The sequence below is a fragment of the Natator depressus genome, chromosome 7 (assembly GCF_965152275.1).
Source record: "Natator depressus isolate rNatDep1 chromosome 7, rNatDep2.hap1, whole genome shotgun sequence".
Lineage (NCBI taxonomy): Eukaryota > Metazoa > Chordata > Testudines > Cheloniidae > Natator > Natator depressus.
The window spans coordinates 77,278,236-77,292,673 of NC_134240.1; the positions used below are offsets into that span (position 1 = coordinate 77,278,236).

The 14,438-nt window shown below is 47.0% G+C and overlaps 2 protein-coding genes across 2 annotated transcripts; one reads left to right on the forward strand and one right to left on the reverse strand.

The window, feature by feature from the left end:
* Window positions 1-114: 114 nt before the first annotated feature.
* On the forward strand, window positions 115-3,109 carry ADO (2-aminoethanethiol dioxygenase). The gene has a single exon (XM_074958851.1). The coding sequence runs from the start codon at window positions 115-117 to the stop codon at window positions 835-837; it is 723 nt and encodes a 240-aa protein (XP_074814952.1). The 3' UTR covers window positions 838-3,109.
* A 5,301-nt stretch (window positions 3,110-8,410) lies between these two features.
* EGR2 (early growth response 2) lies at window positions 8,411-10,781 on the reverse strand. Its single transcript, XM_074959959.1, has 2 exons — window positions 10,169-10,781; window positions 8,411-9,597 (listed from the first exon to the last, which is right to left on the reverse strand). The coding sequence occupies exons 1-2, from the start codon at window positions 10,344-10,346 to the stop codon at window positions 8,411-8,413; spliced, it is 1,365 nt and encodes a 454-aa protein (XP_074816060.1). The 5' UTR covers window positions 10,347-10,781.
* Between the last annotated feature and the right edge of the window lie 3,657 nt (window positions 10,782-14,438).

Sequence of the window (14,438 nt, forward strand, 5' to 3'; positions counted from 1 at the left end):
ACTACAAGCCCCAGGATGCAAGGGGCCGTGCGCGCCGGCGCAGCCCTGCCCTGGAGCGCGGCGGAGAGCAGTGGCCAGGCGGGCAGTGCCGAGCGTGATTACCTAGGCGGGACCATGCCTCGGGACAACATGGCCTCCCTGATCCAGCGGGTAGCCAAACAGGCCCGCATCACCTTCCGGGGCCCGGCGCCGGGCCCCGGCTTCGGCGAGAACCTGCACCGGCTGCAGCAGCTGCTGAATGAGGTGCAGGCCGAGGACCTGCACCTCGCCCCGCGGGGCCCGGCGGCCGTGCCGGGGGCGGGCTGCTCGCGGGCCGGGGCCGGAGCCGGGGCGGTGCCGCCGGTGAGCTACATGCACATCTGCGAGACGGAGAGCTTCAGCATGGGCGTGTTCCTGCTGCGGAGCGGGGCCTGCATCCCGCTGCACGACCACCCGGGCATGAACGGCATGCTCAAGGTGCTCTACGGCAGCCTGCGCATCGCCTGCCTGGACCAGCTGCCCCCCGCCGCGCCGCCCGGCGCCCGCCGCCGCGCCCTGCTCCGCTCGCGCCAGCTCTACACGCCCGCCTCGCCGCCCTGCCTGCTCTCGCCGCACACCGACAACCTGCACCAGATCGACGCCGTGGAGGGGCCCGCCGCCTTCCTCGACATCCTGGCGCCCCCCTACGACCCCGAGAACGGCCGGGACTGCCACTACTACCGCCTGCTGGAGGCGCCCGCCGGCCCCGCCGCCGATCCCCACGCCCTGCCCCGGGAGGTGTGGCTGCTGGAGACCCCGCAGGCGGCGGATTTCTGGTGCGGCGGAGAGCCCTACCCCGGGCCCAAGGTCTCCCCTTGAAGCCGGCGCGGCCCCCCCTCGGGGCGAGGCTGCGCCAGAGCCCTCTGAGGGCGGACCGTCCCCCCTCCCCCTTCTTCCCCTGCAGGGATCGTGTGGGGCCCGCTGGAGTAGGGTCCCCACCCCCACCCCCCCAGCGGAAGGTCAAAGAGCCGCCAGCAGCGGGACTGGAGGATCTGGCTTGTGCCGTGGCTCACTCGAGATGTCGCAGCGGCTACATTCGCTGTACAAAAGCCATAGCTACGATTCCCTTCCCAGCCGTCTTTGAAGTAATGCTAGTCACTACAGCAGGCCCAGCTCCTAGTCTCGGGGTGCGGAAAGCCACTCCCCAGCCTCCCCCGGATGCTTTGGGAGAGTATTTGTTTGCATGTCTTGGGCTGTCGTTTTCTTGGTTCAGAGCATCAGTTCTGACAAAGAAGCATCTATCTGCTGGGGCCATGGGCTGCACTCTTTTAGGGTACTGCTTCTCTACCAATGGATAATTGCAGTAGAAACAACTTTTTATACACAGACTCTGCCCCAGAGGAGCTGATTGTCGCTAAACTAAGGGTGGAAAAATCTTTTGTGTGTTTCTGCCAATGATGCACACAGGAGAGCAATTTCTGGGGCAGATTAGGTACCACTTCCCTGTCCAAATCATCAGAAAGACAGCAGCCAATTAACTCTCACACAAGGAACCCAAATCATAACCCTGAGTGATTTGGTGTGCTTGATCAGGGCAGTTATACAGACTTTATGGTGGCTGAGCATCTACTTCTCCTGGCTAACAAGAATAGCAATATCCAGCCAGAACTACTGCTGTTAATGACATAGACTGTATTTGCAGGAAAGCTACAAAACTAAGACCTCTCTGTGCTTACTGCCAAGCTTTTTGAGTTGAGGGCACTAAACAATCAAGTGGTTTTTTTTTTTTCTCCTTTTGACTGATGTGAAGACATGGAAGAGTAGTGCTGTTTAAACTTCCACACAACTGAATGTTAAAGTAAATACCAGTATTCTGTCTAACCACTTAGGACCACTGTTCAGTTTTTGACTCCCCTCTTTTATCCCCCCTCCTTCCTAAAGTTAAGAGAATAAATGTAATAAACACTTCACTCTTCTATAAGGCACGTTTGTAAGTGCTCTGAAAACTCATGAGGTGGTATTTCCAGCCTGTCTAGTCCCACTGACAGTGTCTCCTCAAATGCAGCTTGTGGGTAGGAATGGGGAGTCTATCCCCACAACCCAAGGTAATAAACAAATGGGGAATCTTCCATGTCTGTTGGGGATTGTCCCTGAAATGAGCGTCAAGAAGATCTATATGGAACTAGCAAGACACGGAACATTGGGCCAGGAAATGCTCCTAGAGTTAACACTAGCCATTTCTAGGCTTACAGTTAATTATAAATTAAGGTTTGTCACATTATAAAGGGACACTGTCAGATAAACTACTTTAAACTTTTCTTAAGTTACATAAAACATAAAACTAAAACTGAAAACTTGGAAAATTCTTTATGTTTATACATTTCTTTGATTAATGAAAATAGAATAGTCAACTTCTAATCAATTTCACTTTAAAACGCACAGCCATGTGTTAGGTGGAAACACTGCACAGAATTTGTTGTTGTTTTAAAACTTCATTGCTATTTAAATGTTTTGTGGGAATTACTCTAGTGGTCTTAGAGCTGTATATAAATAAACACAATCCTTTAAATTTGGGGCTAGATTTGACCTGAGGCCATCCCTTGAAAGTGAGGCCTACATTTTGATACATAACAGAACATTACAGGCTTTATAAGCCTTGTTTTCCCTCTTTATACTATTTATAAAAATTGCTTTTTCTTAAGGTTTTCATAAACATAGTGTAAAGAAAACAGTGAATTTTACTTTGCTTTGGTGTAAGCAATCTTGAGGTTTAATTTGCCTATGGTAGAGGGTATGACCCTTCTAACAATGGAGATACTTTTTCTATTAGTGAAATATTCTGTTTATATGACAGGGAAAGATTTTATGTGCCTGCATATCTTAATACACACTTTATACCAGAGACCCAAACTTGGGTAGCCTTGACTCTCCTCGTCTTGTAGTAGTGACTTGAACAGAAAAAATATTGACTTAACCACTTCATAATTGATATACCAACCTGTTCTGGAAGTTTTCCCTTGACTCTTTCTTCTTTGCTTTGTGCATTTTAAAAGCAGATTTGTTTTTCCTGTATAGTTGCTTGTGTGTGAGTTTTAAAATAATCCTTTTGTGGCTCTGTGTTTAACAATACTTCAAGGAGCTTGTTCTTGCCTGCAGAAGATTGGATATGAAGTACACACACTACATTTTCAAATCTCAGTTTTCTGAAAAATGGAAGAAGTTATTTCATGCAGTTTACATTTATTTTTTGGCACTTCAAAGTGCCTGATTTCTACAGCTGCCATACCTGCTTCTCCTGGAATTCCACTACAGCTCAGCTTTAAATAAATAATTATGCAGTGAGATCACATGTTCTCTATTATATTTAGTTGTAATGCAGTTCTTTAATATCTGAGTCTAATTCTGTCTGTAACACTAATGAAGACCTTTTTTTTTCAGAATTCCTTATGGAAAACAGCGTGTAGGATGCAAGCAGCTCTACTGGAAATACAAACTGCTTCAAAGAGAATTTTTATTTAACCTGTTTTAGTCTTTCTGCTCTCTCTTTTTGCTGTCAGTTTTACACCATATGTAAAAACTAGTCAAGATGTTTAATGGGATGTGACTTTAATGCATCTTTAATGGTAGTGGTCCCTTACATTGTAGGATGTTCTGGCAACAATTACAGAAAAATCTTTAATAAAGTGGAGCTAAAAGGACCAGTATTAAAACAAGTCCTACTACAAGGAGAAAACAAACTAAGATGCATTAAAGAAAAGCCTTTTTGTTTAACAGTTTTTGCTTGAACTTTCATATACTTAGTCATTAGAATTTACTATCTTTAAACAAAAGGCTCAAGTCTGTATTGCTGTTCTTTCTCACTGCAGCCTGGGTATTGTGTTTTCATAACAGGAAAATTACTGCTGTTGATGAACTATAGAATAAATACAGGATATTTCACAGTTGGCCTCTGATTATTTTCCCTTGTAAGTGTAAAAGTCTTATGAACCCAGTTGGGTGAAAACAAATTTTTTTTTCTTTTGTAGTCACACAAAGGCCTGTTATGAATTATTTTTAAATTAATTCCTGTATAGTTTATATATAAACAGGAAAGACTCCTCCTTATGTCAGTGAAAATGCCAGGGCACTGTGACATTAATCTAGCTGTATCTGTGGCTTCCTTTCATAAACCTTCTACACTCCCCACATAGTCAAAGTGCTGTCCAGTCTCAGTATTTTGACATTTGAAGACAGATGTAAATCTAAGTCAAAGACATGGACTTAAGAATGTAGTGTCAGCTGTCTTAAAGTTTCTATTGTAGCCACATTGATTCATCTGTAGTTTTCTTAAATCAACCTATTTAATTATGCATCCTTTTTCTGTCAGGTTTATGCCTCTCTTCTTTTAACTAGGAATGTAATTTTTTAACATGTTAAATTGTTCTGACTCAGAGTTTATAATTTTACACTAATACATCTGCAGTTAGATCTGTGGTACATTTTGGACAAACTAGCCATTGCTGAGCTGCAGTCATAGTAGGAGAGCTGCCCTGCCATGACCATGAATCAATGGGACTTTGGAACTTTAGCACATTGAAAGAACCAGATAACTGACCATTTCTAATACAGTGAGCTACTGATGCTAAACAAGAAAGCTTCGTTTCCCATACGGCGCCATTCAACATCCATACAGATCTTGGAGCTCCTATGTTAAATCAGTCACTAAACAGTCTTTTGGAAACCACCTGGATATGGTAAAAGATAGCAATGCTGAAGTATACTGAGAGCCATGGAGCAATGAAAAATGAATTCCCTCTTGTGTACCTATGATCTGGTACCTAATTAATGGTGGCAGCTATGTTTTCTTACAGCTGTGTAGTTGTTCTCAGTTATTAGCAAATAGAGAACTGATTGTAAGTAGTCAAAGCTGAAAACTGAACATGAAATAAGTTTGATTTTGTTAATTCACACACAAAGAGGTCCTGGTCTTTCAGGTGCATGGTGTGAGCTGCTAAGGAAAAGACCAGTCTCAGGAGAAAAGGAAACATCTTTCAATGTTCAGCTCTGTTCTAGTGGAGATCGGCAGCCTTTTTATTCTGGGATATGTTGAGCAGTTTACAGTGTCAAAAAGCTGCATTGAGCTGAAAGTTGCATACATCTGTCTTGTGGTAGAGCCTTTTAAGCAAGGTTTTTTTAAAAAAACCAATTATACAGTTATCTATTCTGTTACCCACCTCCTGAAGTATTGGAGTGTAAAACAATTAGTGGTCCTGTTTCTTCCCACCCGCGCTTTAAACTCTTAATATACTTCAAGCAAATAAGTGAAGTTGGTAGGCCTGGCTATAATGTGTTCTGTTAACTTTTGTAGAATTACTGCATCTTTGGCAGCTTTTACAAATCTATATCTCACTGAATCAGAGAAAATACATAGCAGCAACACATTTCATAAAAAGATATGTTTTGTGTATTATGCATGTTACTTGATCACCTGAACCCAGTGCACCCAGTTCAGCACTTCCCACTGTGGCTAACTCCCATATAAAATTAATGAGGGGTTTGCCAGCATAAAGAGCTGAATTAGGACCTCATAGTATATGCCAAAGGAACTCAGTTCCACCTAAGTATGCATCCAACATATGGAGGCAGTCACACAGAACCTTGGGTTAGGGAAATTAAAGATGGCTAAAGTAAATGGGAGATGTGGGTAGTCAGCATCTCTTAAGATCAGCCTCAACAAGCATATAGTATAACCTAACATATCTGTACAACAGAAGAAAAACTACATAGTAGCCTTAAATGTTATGTGATTTTCCTTCTGCAAAGATCTACATCTAGATTTTCACTATCATACACATGAATACACATACAGCTAAGAGTTACTTTCAGGAGCAGTTTGCTGCCTCTGACAGCAAAAGGCTCAATTCTGATTGAACAATATCAGCTTGGTTTTGAAATTTGAGTCACCTGAATTAATTCAAATAAGTACTAGACATGTTTTCAGGTAATCTAAAGAAAGCACATACACACTTGTCATATTATTTGCTATTTCACAAGAAGGGTTTCTGCATACATTTCCCATGTGATACATGTATTTCATGTAAGTGGGTGTACACAGTGAATGTGCAAACAATCTGTACAGCATGAAAGAGTGCCAGATTTTCTGTACAACTGACAAAGTAATTCCTGAACCCAGGAAGAAACTCCCAGTAATGTGTGAGATATATTCACAGACTGAAATACAGTATAATGCAGGTCAGGTGAGCAGTGTTGTTGCTACAGCTAGTAAAGTTTTTACCTTCAATTTTTGTTTTTAGGCTTGCCTGGTGTATGAAGTTGTGTGAGTCTTTGGCAATTATTTGAGTAAATACTGGGGAGAACCATCACACGTCTTTGATTCTGTAGCCACACTCTACCCAGCAGTATGGCAAGAGAATTTAAGAAACACTTATGTGACCATTGGATAGGGGACTTGCAGGTTGGCTGTGTTTGGTGAACGTAGCCCACAGATGGACTGTACCAGTGATGGGTGCCACAAATCCACCGAAATAGGTGATCTCTAAGCCGTCAGTATCTATAAGCTCTGCCCTGGTGCAATTTCACTTTCAATGACTTTACACCCAGGGTGAACTTGGCAAGTGTTTAACAGTGGTACTTACAACTAATCTTTGCAGGTTTGTTATTATTCAGGCCTGTCGTAGCTGATATCAGCGCACTTTGTTCTAAACAAATGCTACTCGGTTGCCGCACTTGTTTGTGGAAACTGAAAGCTCTTTACACCGTGACCGCTCTTCAGCACTTTCCACAAAGCCGCACACATCTTGACTCCGATCTCAGCTCTGAGAGTAGCTTTCTCCGAGTGGGCACTGAGATGATGGTATTTATTTTCCAGAGCCCACTTTGGGAGTTTTAATTAGCCTGCTTTAAATCACGGAACAATAATGAGTCAAAATACAGCTCACCGGTTTAGATTAGCATTTCTATTTATTCCTAGGGGAAGTCCCCACCGCTCTACCAGTTGCTTGTTTGTACACTGGGGACGGGGGAGTGTTTGCATTTCCGTAGGGGATAGTCTGCACAGTGCAAAAAAAGTGGGGGGGGGGGGGCGGCGGTTTGTACTGGCGAGTCTCCCTAATCGGAAATAGCGTCTATTATTTGAGCCGACTCCAGGAAACTCACAATCAGTACAAAGTGTACGTACCCAAACCACTCGTCCCGTGCTCTTTTGAAGAAGGAGAGCTACAGACATACAGGGTGAAATCCTGGCTTCACTGGAATCACGGGGGGGAGCTGTCATTGGCTTCAATTGGGCCAGTATTTCACCCAAAATCTAAAATACAGATGAGTGGTTGATGTATTTTACAATAGGACTGTACTGTGGGTCACCTAAAATAAATGTTATATACCTATTGGAGGTGACTAACCAGTGCTTTGGTCTAAAGAAACAGTTTTCAACTTAGCATAATTAAGATATTTCTCTTCTTTTATAAACGATTTAAGCACCGAACCTATTGTTGGAAAAGTATTTATTTACAGAATACTCATAAAGAAACCATCTCTCCTTTGAGCTCTGGTTAGTGGTTGTGCATTATTAGACTATACCATTTCTATTTCAGCTATTGTTCCGAACGGACAATTGATGTGCCAGCTCTAGCAAGACTATTTACATCCTCATCTGAAATCTGACTACAAATGTAACACTTTTAAGTCACAAAAAACAGTGCGTACAAAAATATAGTTTCTAAAAAATCCAAATATTAATGGGCAGAAATGTACAGCCATACTAAGATCAGGGACTGAACACGTTTCTGTCGTAATTAATAAGGCAACCCATTTACATGCAGACACTGAAACATTGTCTACATCACACAAGGCACCAAGGACACTTCAACACGTTTGCATGCATCCTAACAGCAGAGAATATACGTACATCCCACCTTCAATAAATTAACTTCTCTGACGCTCGTTTTGATGGATCACATAAATGCTTTGCCTCCCCCTTCCCCAAAGGCTGAGAACTCAACAGTGCACATCAAAAAATACACAAAATCGGAGTGAATATACGCTGAAAAATAGCCATTTAAAACTCTGGAAACCACCTGTCCATTGGCCCGTCCCATCAGATTGCACTTCTGTGCTCCACGTTAGTTGCACTGATATTGCTGAAAGGATTTAGGCTGACACACGACCGCTTGGACTACTAGTCAAGGGCCCCAGAGCGTGTGCCCGTCCCCGCTTCCTCCTCACGGCCCCAGAGCAGCCAACGAAGCTATAAAGTGCACAGCGGCTCAGCCAGCCGAGCACACACGGTACTCGCCGCGCTGGCCAGGCCGCGCTCTGCAGAGCCAGTCCCCAGCCCCTCTTTGCCCCGCTCCGGCGGCAGGGTCCGGAGGTGTGAGGGCCGGGCCGGGCCGCGCTCGGCGCTAGTCCGTGGCGCCAGGGGAGCAGGCGGCAGTGCGCGCGCAGGGGGGCTGCCTCAGGGCGTCCTGGTCCTGGAGGCGCAGGCAGCCAGGCTCCCGGCGCCGGCGGCGCTGCTGCCGCCGCACGCGGCGCCCGGCGGGGGCGCGGCCGGGGCGCTGGCCCCGCTGGAGGAGGAGGGGGTGGCCGCGCCCTTCCTCTCCTTCTGGCGCAGGTGGATCTTGGTGTGGCGCTTCCTCTCGTCGCTGCGGGCGAACTTCCGGCCGCAGAAGTCGCAGGCGAAGGGCTTCTCGCCGGTGTGCGTGCGGATGTGGGTGGTGAGGTGGTCGCTGCGGCTGAAGTTGCGCATGCAGATGCGGCACTGGAAGGGCTTGTGGCCGGTGTGGATGCGGATGTGCCGCGTCAGCTCGTCCGAGCGGGAGAAGCGGCGGTCGCAGCCCTCGGCCGGGCACGGGTAGGGCCGCTCGTGCACCGGCGTCTTGCTGGGCCGGTTCGGGTACTTGCGGGGCCGCAGGATGGGCCGCAGGGGCAGGTTGTGCGGGCTGTAGGCGCTGGCGGGCAGCCGGCCGCCTTCCCCGCCTCCGCCCGCCGGCCCGGCCCCCGGCCCGCCCAGGGTGAAGTTGCGGATGGTGGAGAGCGGCGTGAGCGGCGGCGGGACCCTGAGGGAGTCCAGGGGGCACGGGAAGGGCTTGCGCTCGGGCGCGGCGTGCAGCTCCCGCTGGCACTGGGCGGGCGGGAAGAAGCCCGGGTAATCCGGGATCATGGAGAAGATCCCGCCGTCCGCGGCCGCTTTGGGGGAAGGGTAGGACGGGGGCGGGTGGTAGGGCAGAGAGCCCCCGGCCGAGGCGGGCAGGAAAGCAGAGGCGGGGTCCTGCTGGTAGAGCTCCCCGCAGCCCGAGTAGGGAGGCGGAGGTGAGTACAGGTGCTCCAGGTCCCCGGGCTGGTTCTGAGCCATGCTGCAGCTCAGGGCGCTGCTGGCCAGCGGGTTGGGGGAGGCACAAGATGCCGTGGAGGAAGAAGTGGCCGATGAAGAGGGGGTGCTGACCCCCTGCAAGATCCCAGCGCTCACGATGTTAATGATCCCTTCCGGATAGCAGCCGGCTCCTGGGTACTGAGGGTCGATGGAAAATTTGCCCATGTAGGTAAAAGTCTGATTGCGGGAAGCAGAAACTGCTGGGGCAAAACTGCTGGCATAAGGCAGATCCAGGGACCTCTTGTCACTCATGTCAACATTGATCATTCCATCTGGGAATTAAAGAAAGGCGATCGGTCAGTGCACGGCCACCCTCTACTCCCAAGGACACCTGGCTGCTTTCAGGACTAGGCTTCACCAAGTTCTTCGCCCTACTAAGAAGCATGTTATCAACATGGCCAAATACTGTCATGTAGTTCACTTCCCAGTGTCCACCTGCCTATATGGGGCAGGGGTTCTCTCTCTCTCTGGACGCTTTAATTTACAAATATTGCACTAATTTCAAGGCTCGCCAGTCTCAACTTTATCTTCGTTTAGTGCACACACAAAATGAATACAGGATGCTTTAGAGTGGCGTGCCCCTAACTAGCCTAACCACATTGCAGCGGACAACTTGCTGTAGTCCCTTTACACTGTTATCTCTCAGCATTCAGACATTAATCAAATTAGAAACAAGCACTCAGATTTATGTATACATTAACACATGTTACCATTGTCCAAATCAGAAAATTCCTTTCTAGTTTTCTTTCTGTTTCGCTGAAATGTGATCAGCAATGTGCAATCGGACCGCAAGTCAGACAAGTAAACACCCTGCACATGCACAGGTTAAAAAGTGATGCTTACCTCCTGTCACACTGCTCATCTGGTCATACGGTCCTCCTAAGTCAGCATTGGGGAAAATTGTGACCGAAGTTGGCAATGTGGTAGCGATGTCATCCACAGGATAAATGTTTTCAGATAGCTGATGCACAAAACCACTGAGAGTTACTGGAATTTTGTCTACGGTCTTGGCAGTCATCATTTGGTCAACAAACAACCTTGAAAACAACTTTCACTGCTTGTAGTGTTAATACTGTATAGGGTGAGGGTTATTTGTTTCTTCCACTCTAAAAAAAAAATCAAGTAAGTTTATACTTAAACTCTGTCACTGCCTCTGTGTTGCTCTGTAAAAGCCCAGTAGTTGCTGTAGTGTTATTGTAACAGTCAGTGTCCCTTGCAGAGCTGTTAATCACTTGCAGCTCTCAGTAGATGGAAAGTGTTGCAGTAAGTATTTATGGGGAGGCCCTGAATGCCCAGGACGTCACTGCCCATATAAGGACTGAGGAACAGGGACGGGCGAGCCGGGCGGAATCATCACATGGAAGATTAGCATGCGGTCCCTCTGTAGTCGCATCCGCGCCCGCTGCAGCTGCTCCTCTCACAGGCAGGCTGGTGCTTGGCCGCGGATTTTCGGCAACGGACCGTAACTTTTTATAAAGATAGTAATAGATCCAGTGCACGCAAAGTGGGAAAGCCTGTGGGAGGTGCTTGTCTCGCTTGCAGAGCACGAAGCACCGAACGAGGGATATTCCGGTTTCTCAGGCTCTTGCCTAAAAAGGCGAGGATCCGGTCCCTGAGGGTTCCGCCTCTCCATGCCTTTTTAGGAGTCGTTCCGGAAAATTAAACTTCGGAAAGAAAACGAGCGGAGCCGAGACAGTACAGTCAAACCCCTACTCACTTTCTTAGCAGCTTTTAACCGCAAGCGACGAATCAGAAAATAGCTACATTCACGGAATCTGACTTCTTTTTTCTGAATTGCTGGTGGAAAGAGACACTGATAAGAGTGAATGTGGTATTGCTTTTTTGGAAAGTGTGTGATCTATTTATACTGTAGCGAAAACGGAACTTTTTCTTGTTGTTGTTGTGGCTGCCACTGAAGGAGAGTAACAGAATAACAACAAGGCTGAGCTTAATGTAGTTTTGTCCCAGCAGAAAGAGCGGAGGCCTCTTAACCAAACCGTGCAATTCTAGGATCCCTGTATTTCCAATGAATCTGGCTCCTGTCCTAGATAGGGGTGTTCAGTTTCTTTAGGAGATGGACCATAACCACTCCAACTCTGGGTCATTCTCCGGAATGATCTCCTCCAAACGTCCTCTGAAGTCATAGATTTCTCTTAGATGTAACTAGTTGAGAAGCCTTCGCACTGTTATAAATCTGTATACTTCTCTGGTAACTGCAGTTGCGAAACACATGCTACATAAAACACTTTTCGTGCACCTCTTGATGGAAAACCTAGTTTCTATCGTATTTTTAGAAATTAGTTATTGTATTGAATTATTTTTTAAATAAAACTGCCGATGGGGATAACTTTTTCCTTAATGATGCATAATCAGTGATCATTTTACAGGGTTACTTCGACCAATGCAGTTTATTTTCATTAGATATAGATGATCAAGTTCTGCACTGCCTTACACAGCCCATTAATACCCCATACAGGATGCAAAGTATCACAGATTTGGGCCTACGATTTGGATAGGGACCTGATAATGGCTGCTTCCTTAATCTAAACATAACTTGATACCGGCAAATCTGAAAGTAGAACATTCATCTGCAGAGGATTATTGTAGCACTCTTACTCCTAGAGAGAAATATAGCTAGTAGGGACAAAACAAAGGGACTTTTATGGTCCTGAAATCTATGTTTCCAATTATTTTATTTTGCCAAATAGTTTAGTACCTTCTATCTCTCCAACTTATTCTGAAGAGAAAACGTTTCTTTCCAATAACGGCATCTCAGAACACAGTTTAAAAGGACGAGCTGGGTTTTTATTGAAGAAGAAGAAGAAGAAAAACAGAAGAGAACAAGTTAGATATTTCAATTTTCAGCGTGTGGTAACTAGCGTGTAAAACTTGCAACCGCACCGCTGACATTCTCCACTGGAAAGATCTCCTATCCGTAAAACTTCCTGCTCAAGCGCCACGCTGTGGAAAAGGTGTCAACTGCAGGTTAAAGGCACTATCACCCGCCTTGATTGCACTACGGAAAGCTAAGCACACCACAAAACCACTTTCTGATAACGTGCATGCACATAGGGCTCCCCAGTTTTCCGGAGAGATTTCGTATCAGTTCTTTGCTTAGCTCGATGACTCCTTCTCAGATATTAAATAATTATCCACACAGTAGGGCTTTATTTGGTCCCTAGGTAAACGTTTATATAAAGAGTTATTGAATTGTGCAGTTAATTTTCAAAGGCACAGTGGGAATTTAGGCAGCCAACTCCCATTGACTTTCAGTCAGAGTTGAGCATCTGAAAATGTCCCCTTTTGGGTCTTGTAATCCCCTTAACATTTTGAATAGTATTTGTTAAACGTCTATACCTCTGTAAACGGGGAGACATCTTACCAAGCACGATCAGCTTCAGGTGATAAGGCATCGTGTCAAGAAAGCATAGCCATCCTGTGCCGGCAGTTGAGGGAGACCACACGCCCAGTAGACACCAAAGGCAAGAGTGAGAATGGAAGCAGATTCCTATTTCCCTCCTTGATGAACATTTAAAATTATGCAAACACCCCCTAACAATGCTGGGCTGGCATTACTGCAGGGATATGGTGCAAACCCGGACTGGTTGGCTTCCACAGAACCATATTCACATGGTTCCCCGCCCCCTCCCACAGACTATTTAGACGGGTTTTAGACTACTGCAGCATCTGTTGTGGCTTTTCCTCAACGCAGATCTCTTCGGGATTGTTTATAAAGTCAAGAATCGTAGTAAGGGACTAACTTGCAAGATCTTCACTAACCGTTTCAGGGTTACATTTAGCGAGGACGTGACTATACAATAAAATGAAATCTGATCTTTTACCTTTCTTTCATCTCTGGGTAGTTCAAAGACACTATATTTCAGCTAACTAGAATGGCAAGCAAGCTGAGACTGAGGCAAGTCTATAAAGAGTAGGGCGTGCCACGGCTAGCTGTGTGTTCTAAGAGCCACGAGATTACCATTGGCACTCCCCTTCCCAGTAAATTAAACAATTCCTAAATGTGCCTCTTTGAACAAACACTGAGTGACCATGTAAATCCGGCTACACAAGAGCAGTTGCTTCATGATGTTTAATACATTAAAATAACATTGGGAACACGTGTTGCTCATTTCCACTCGAATTGGAGGGCTTTCTGCGGCAGCCAGTGTTCACACACGTGGGCGGGCAGGTAGGTGCTTTGATTTTTGTTCTTTTAGTTGTACCTGCATCGTTCTTTCCACAGCCTGAGGGCAGGAGGGGAGATTAGGATTGGAAGAACTAGGCTGTAAAGCAAGCAGGAGCTTTCGGCTTGCTGATGAACTCCCAGCTCCCCCTACTTCAGTTACAGGCACTGGGAGGTGCCCCCTACGGCCGGGGGGACTCTGCGGATGAAATTCTGGCCCCAGCAAAGTCCGTGGCAAAATCCCCAGTGACTTCAGTGCGGCCAGGATGTCACCCTGCCTCGTGTAAAGATGCCCCGAGCCTGGGGCAGGGAGCTCAGCCTGCGCAGTGCCCCTCGGACTGGCACTCTCCAGCCAGCGGATGCTGCAGCAAGGCTAGTCCCCTCCAGGCTTTAGGGGAGGGATGGGGACGCAGCTCTCCATAATCCCCCCGCCCCCACGGGCTACTCGGAAAGCTCCCGTAAAAACATGGCTCCTTCAATCCCGCATCTCACCCAAGAGCGGGGGAAGCTAGTGCAGCTGCTGCCCGAGCTCACCGCTCCAGAGAGCGGCTGTGCCCCTCAGAGCTCGAGTTCCCTTCGCCAGGTGACCCGAACTCGTGCCCGCCGCTGTGAACGCTAGCGGGGTTAGCGCCTGAAGCATGCGGCTGCAGCTGCACGCACACCCCCCAGAGCCCAGGGTGGGGGAGAGGAGGAGGAGCCGCCCCACAGACCTTACGAAAGTGACGCTTTAAGCACTGACTTGCTCTTTCACCATTAGCGTAGAAGTTTGCAGAGCTGGATATGTGGGGAGGAAAAAGAAGGCGGAGGCCGGTGTCAAGATACTCAAGACCATCATCTAAACCTTTTAACCTATGCGTCCAGTCCCAGGCCTGTCCTCTGTAGGATACTCAGATCAGGCGTTGTGGGAGCTGAGCAGAAATGGGGGTGGGA

Coding starts and splice junctions, on each gene's coding strand:
- ADO (XM_074958851.1), top strand. CDS start 115: ATGCCTCGGGACAACATGGCCTCCCTGATCCAGCGGGTAGCCAAACAG.
- EGR2 (XM_074959959.1), bottom strand. CDS start 10,346: ATGATGACTGCCAAGACCGTAGACAAAATTCCAGTAACTCTCAGTGGT. Junction 9,598..10,168: donor GATGAGCAGTGTGACAGGAG/GTAAGCATCACT, acceptor TTTAATTCCCAG/ATGGAATGATCAATGTTGAC.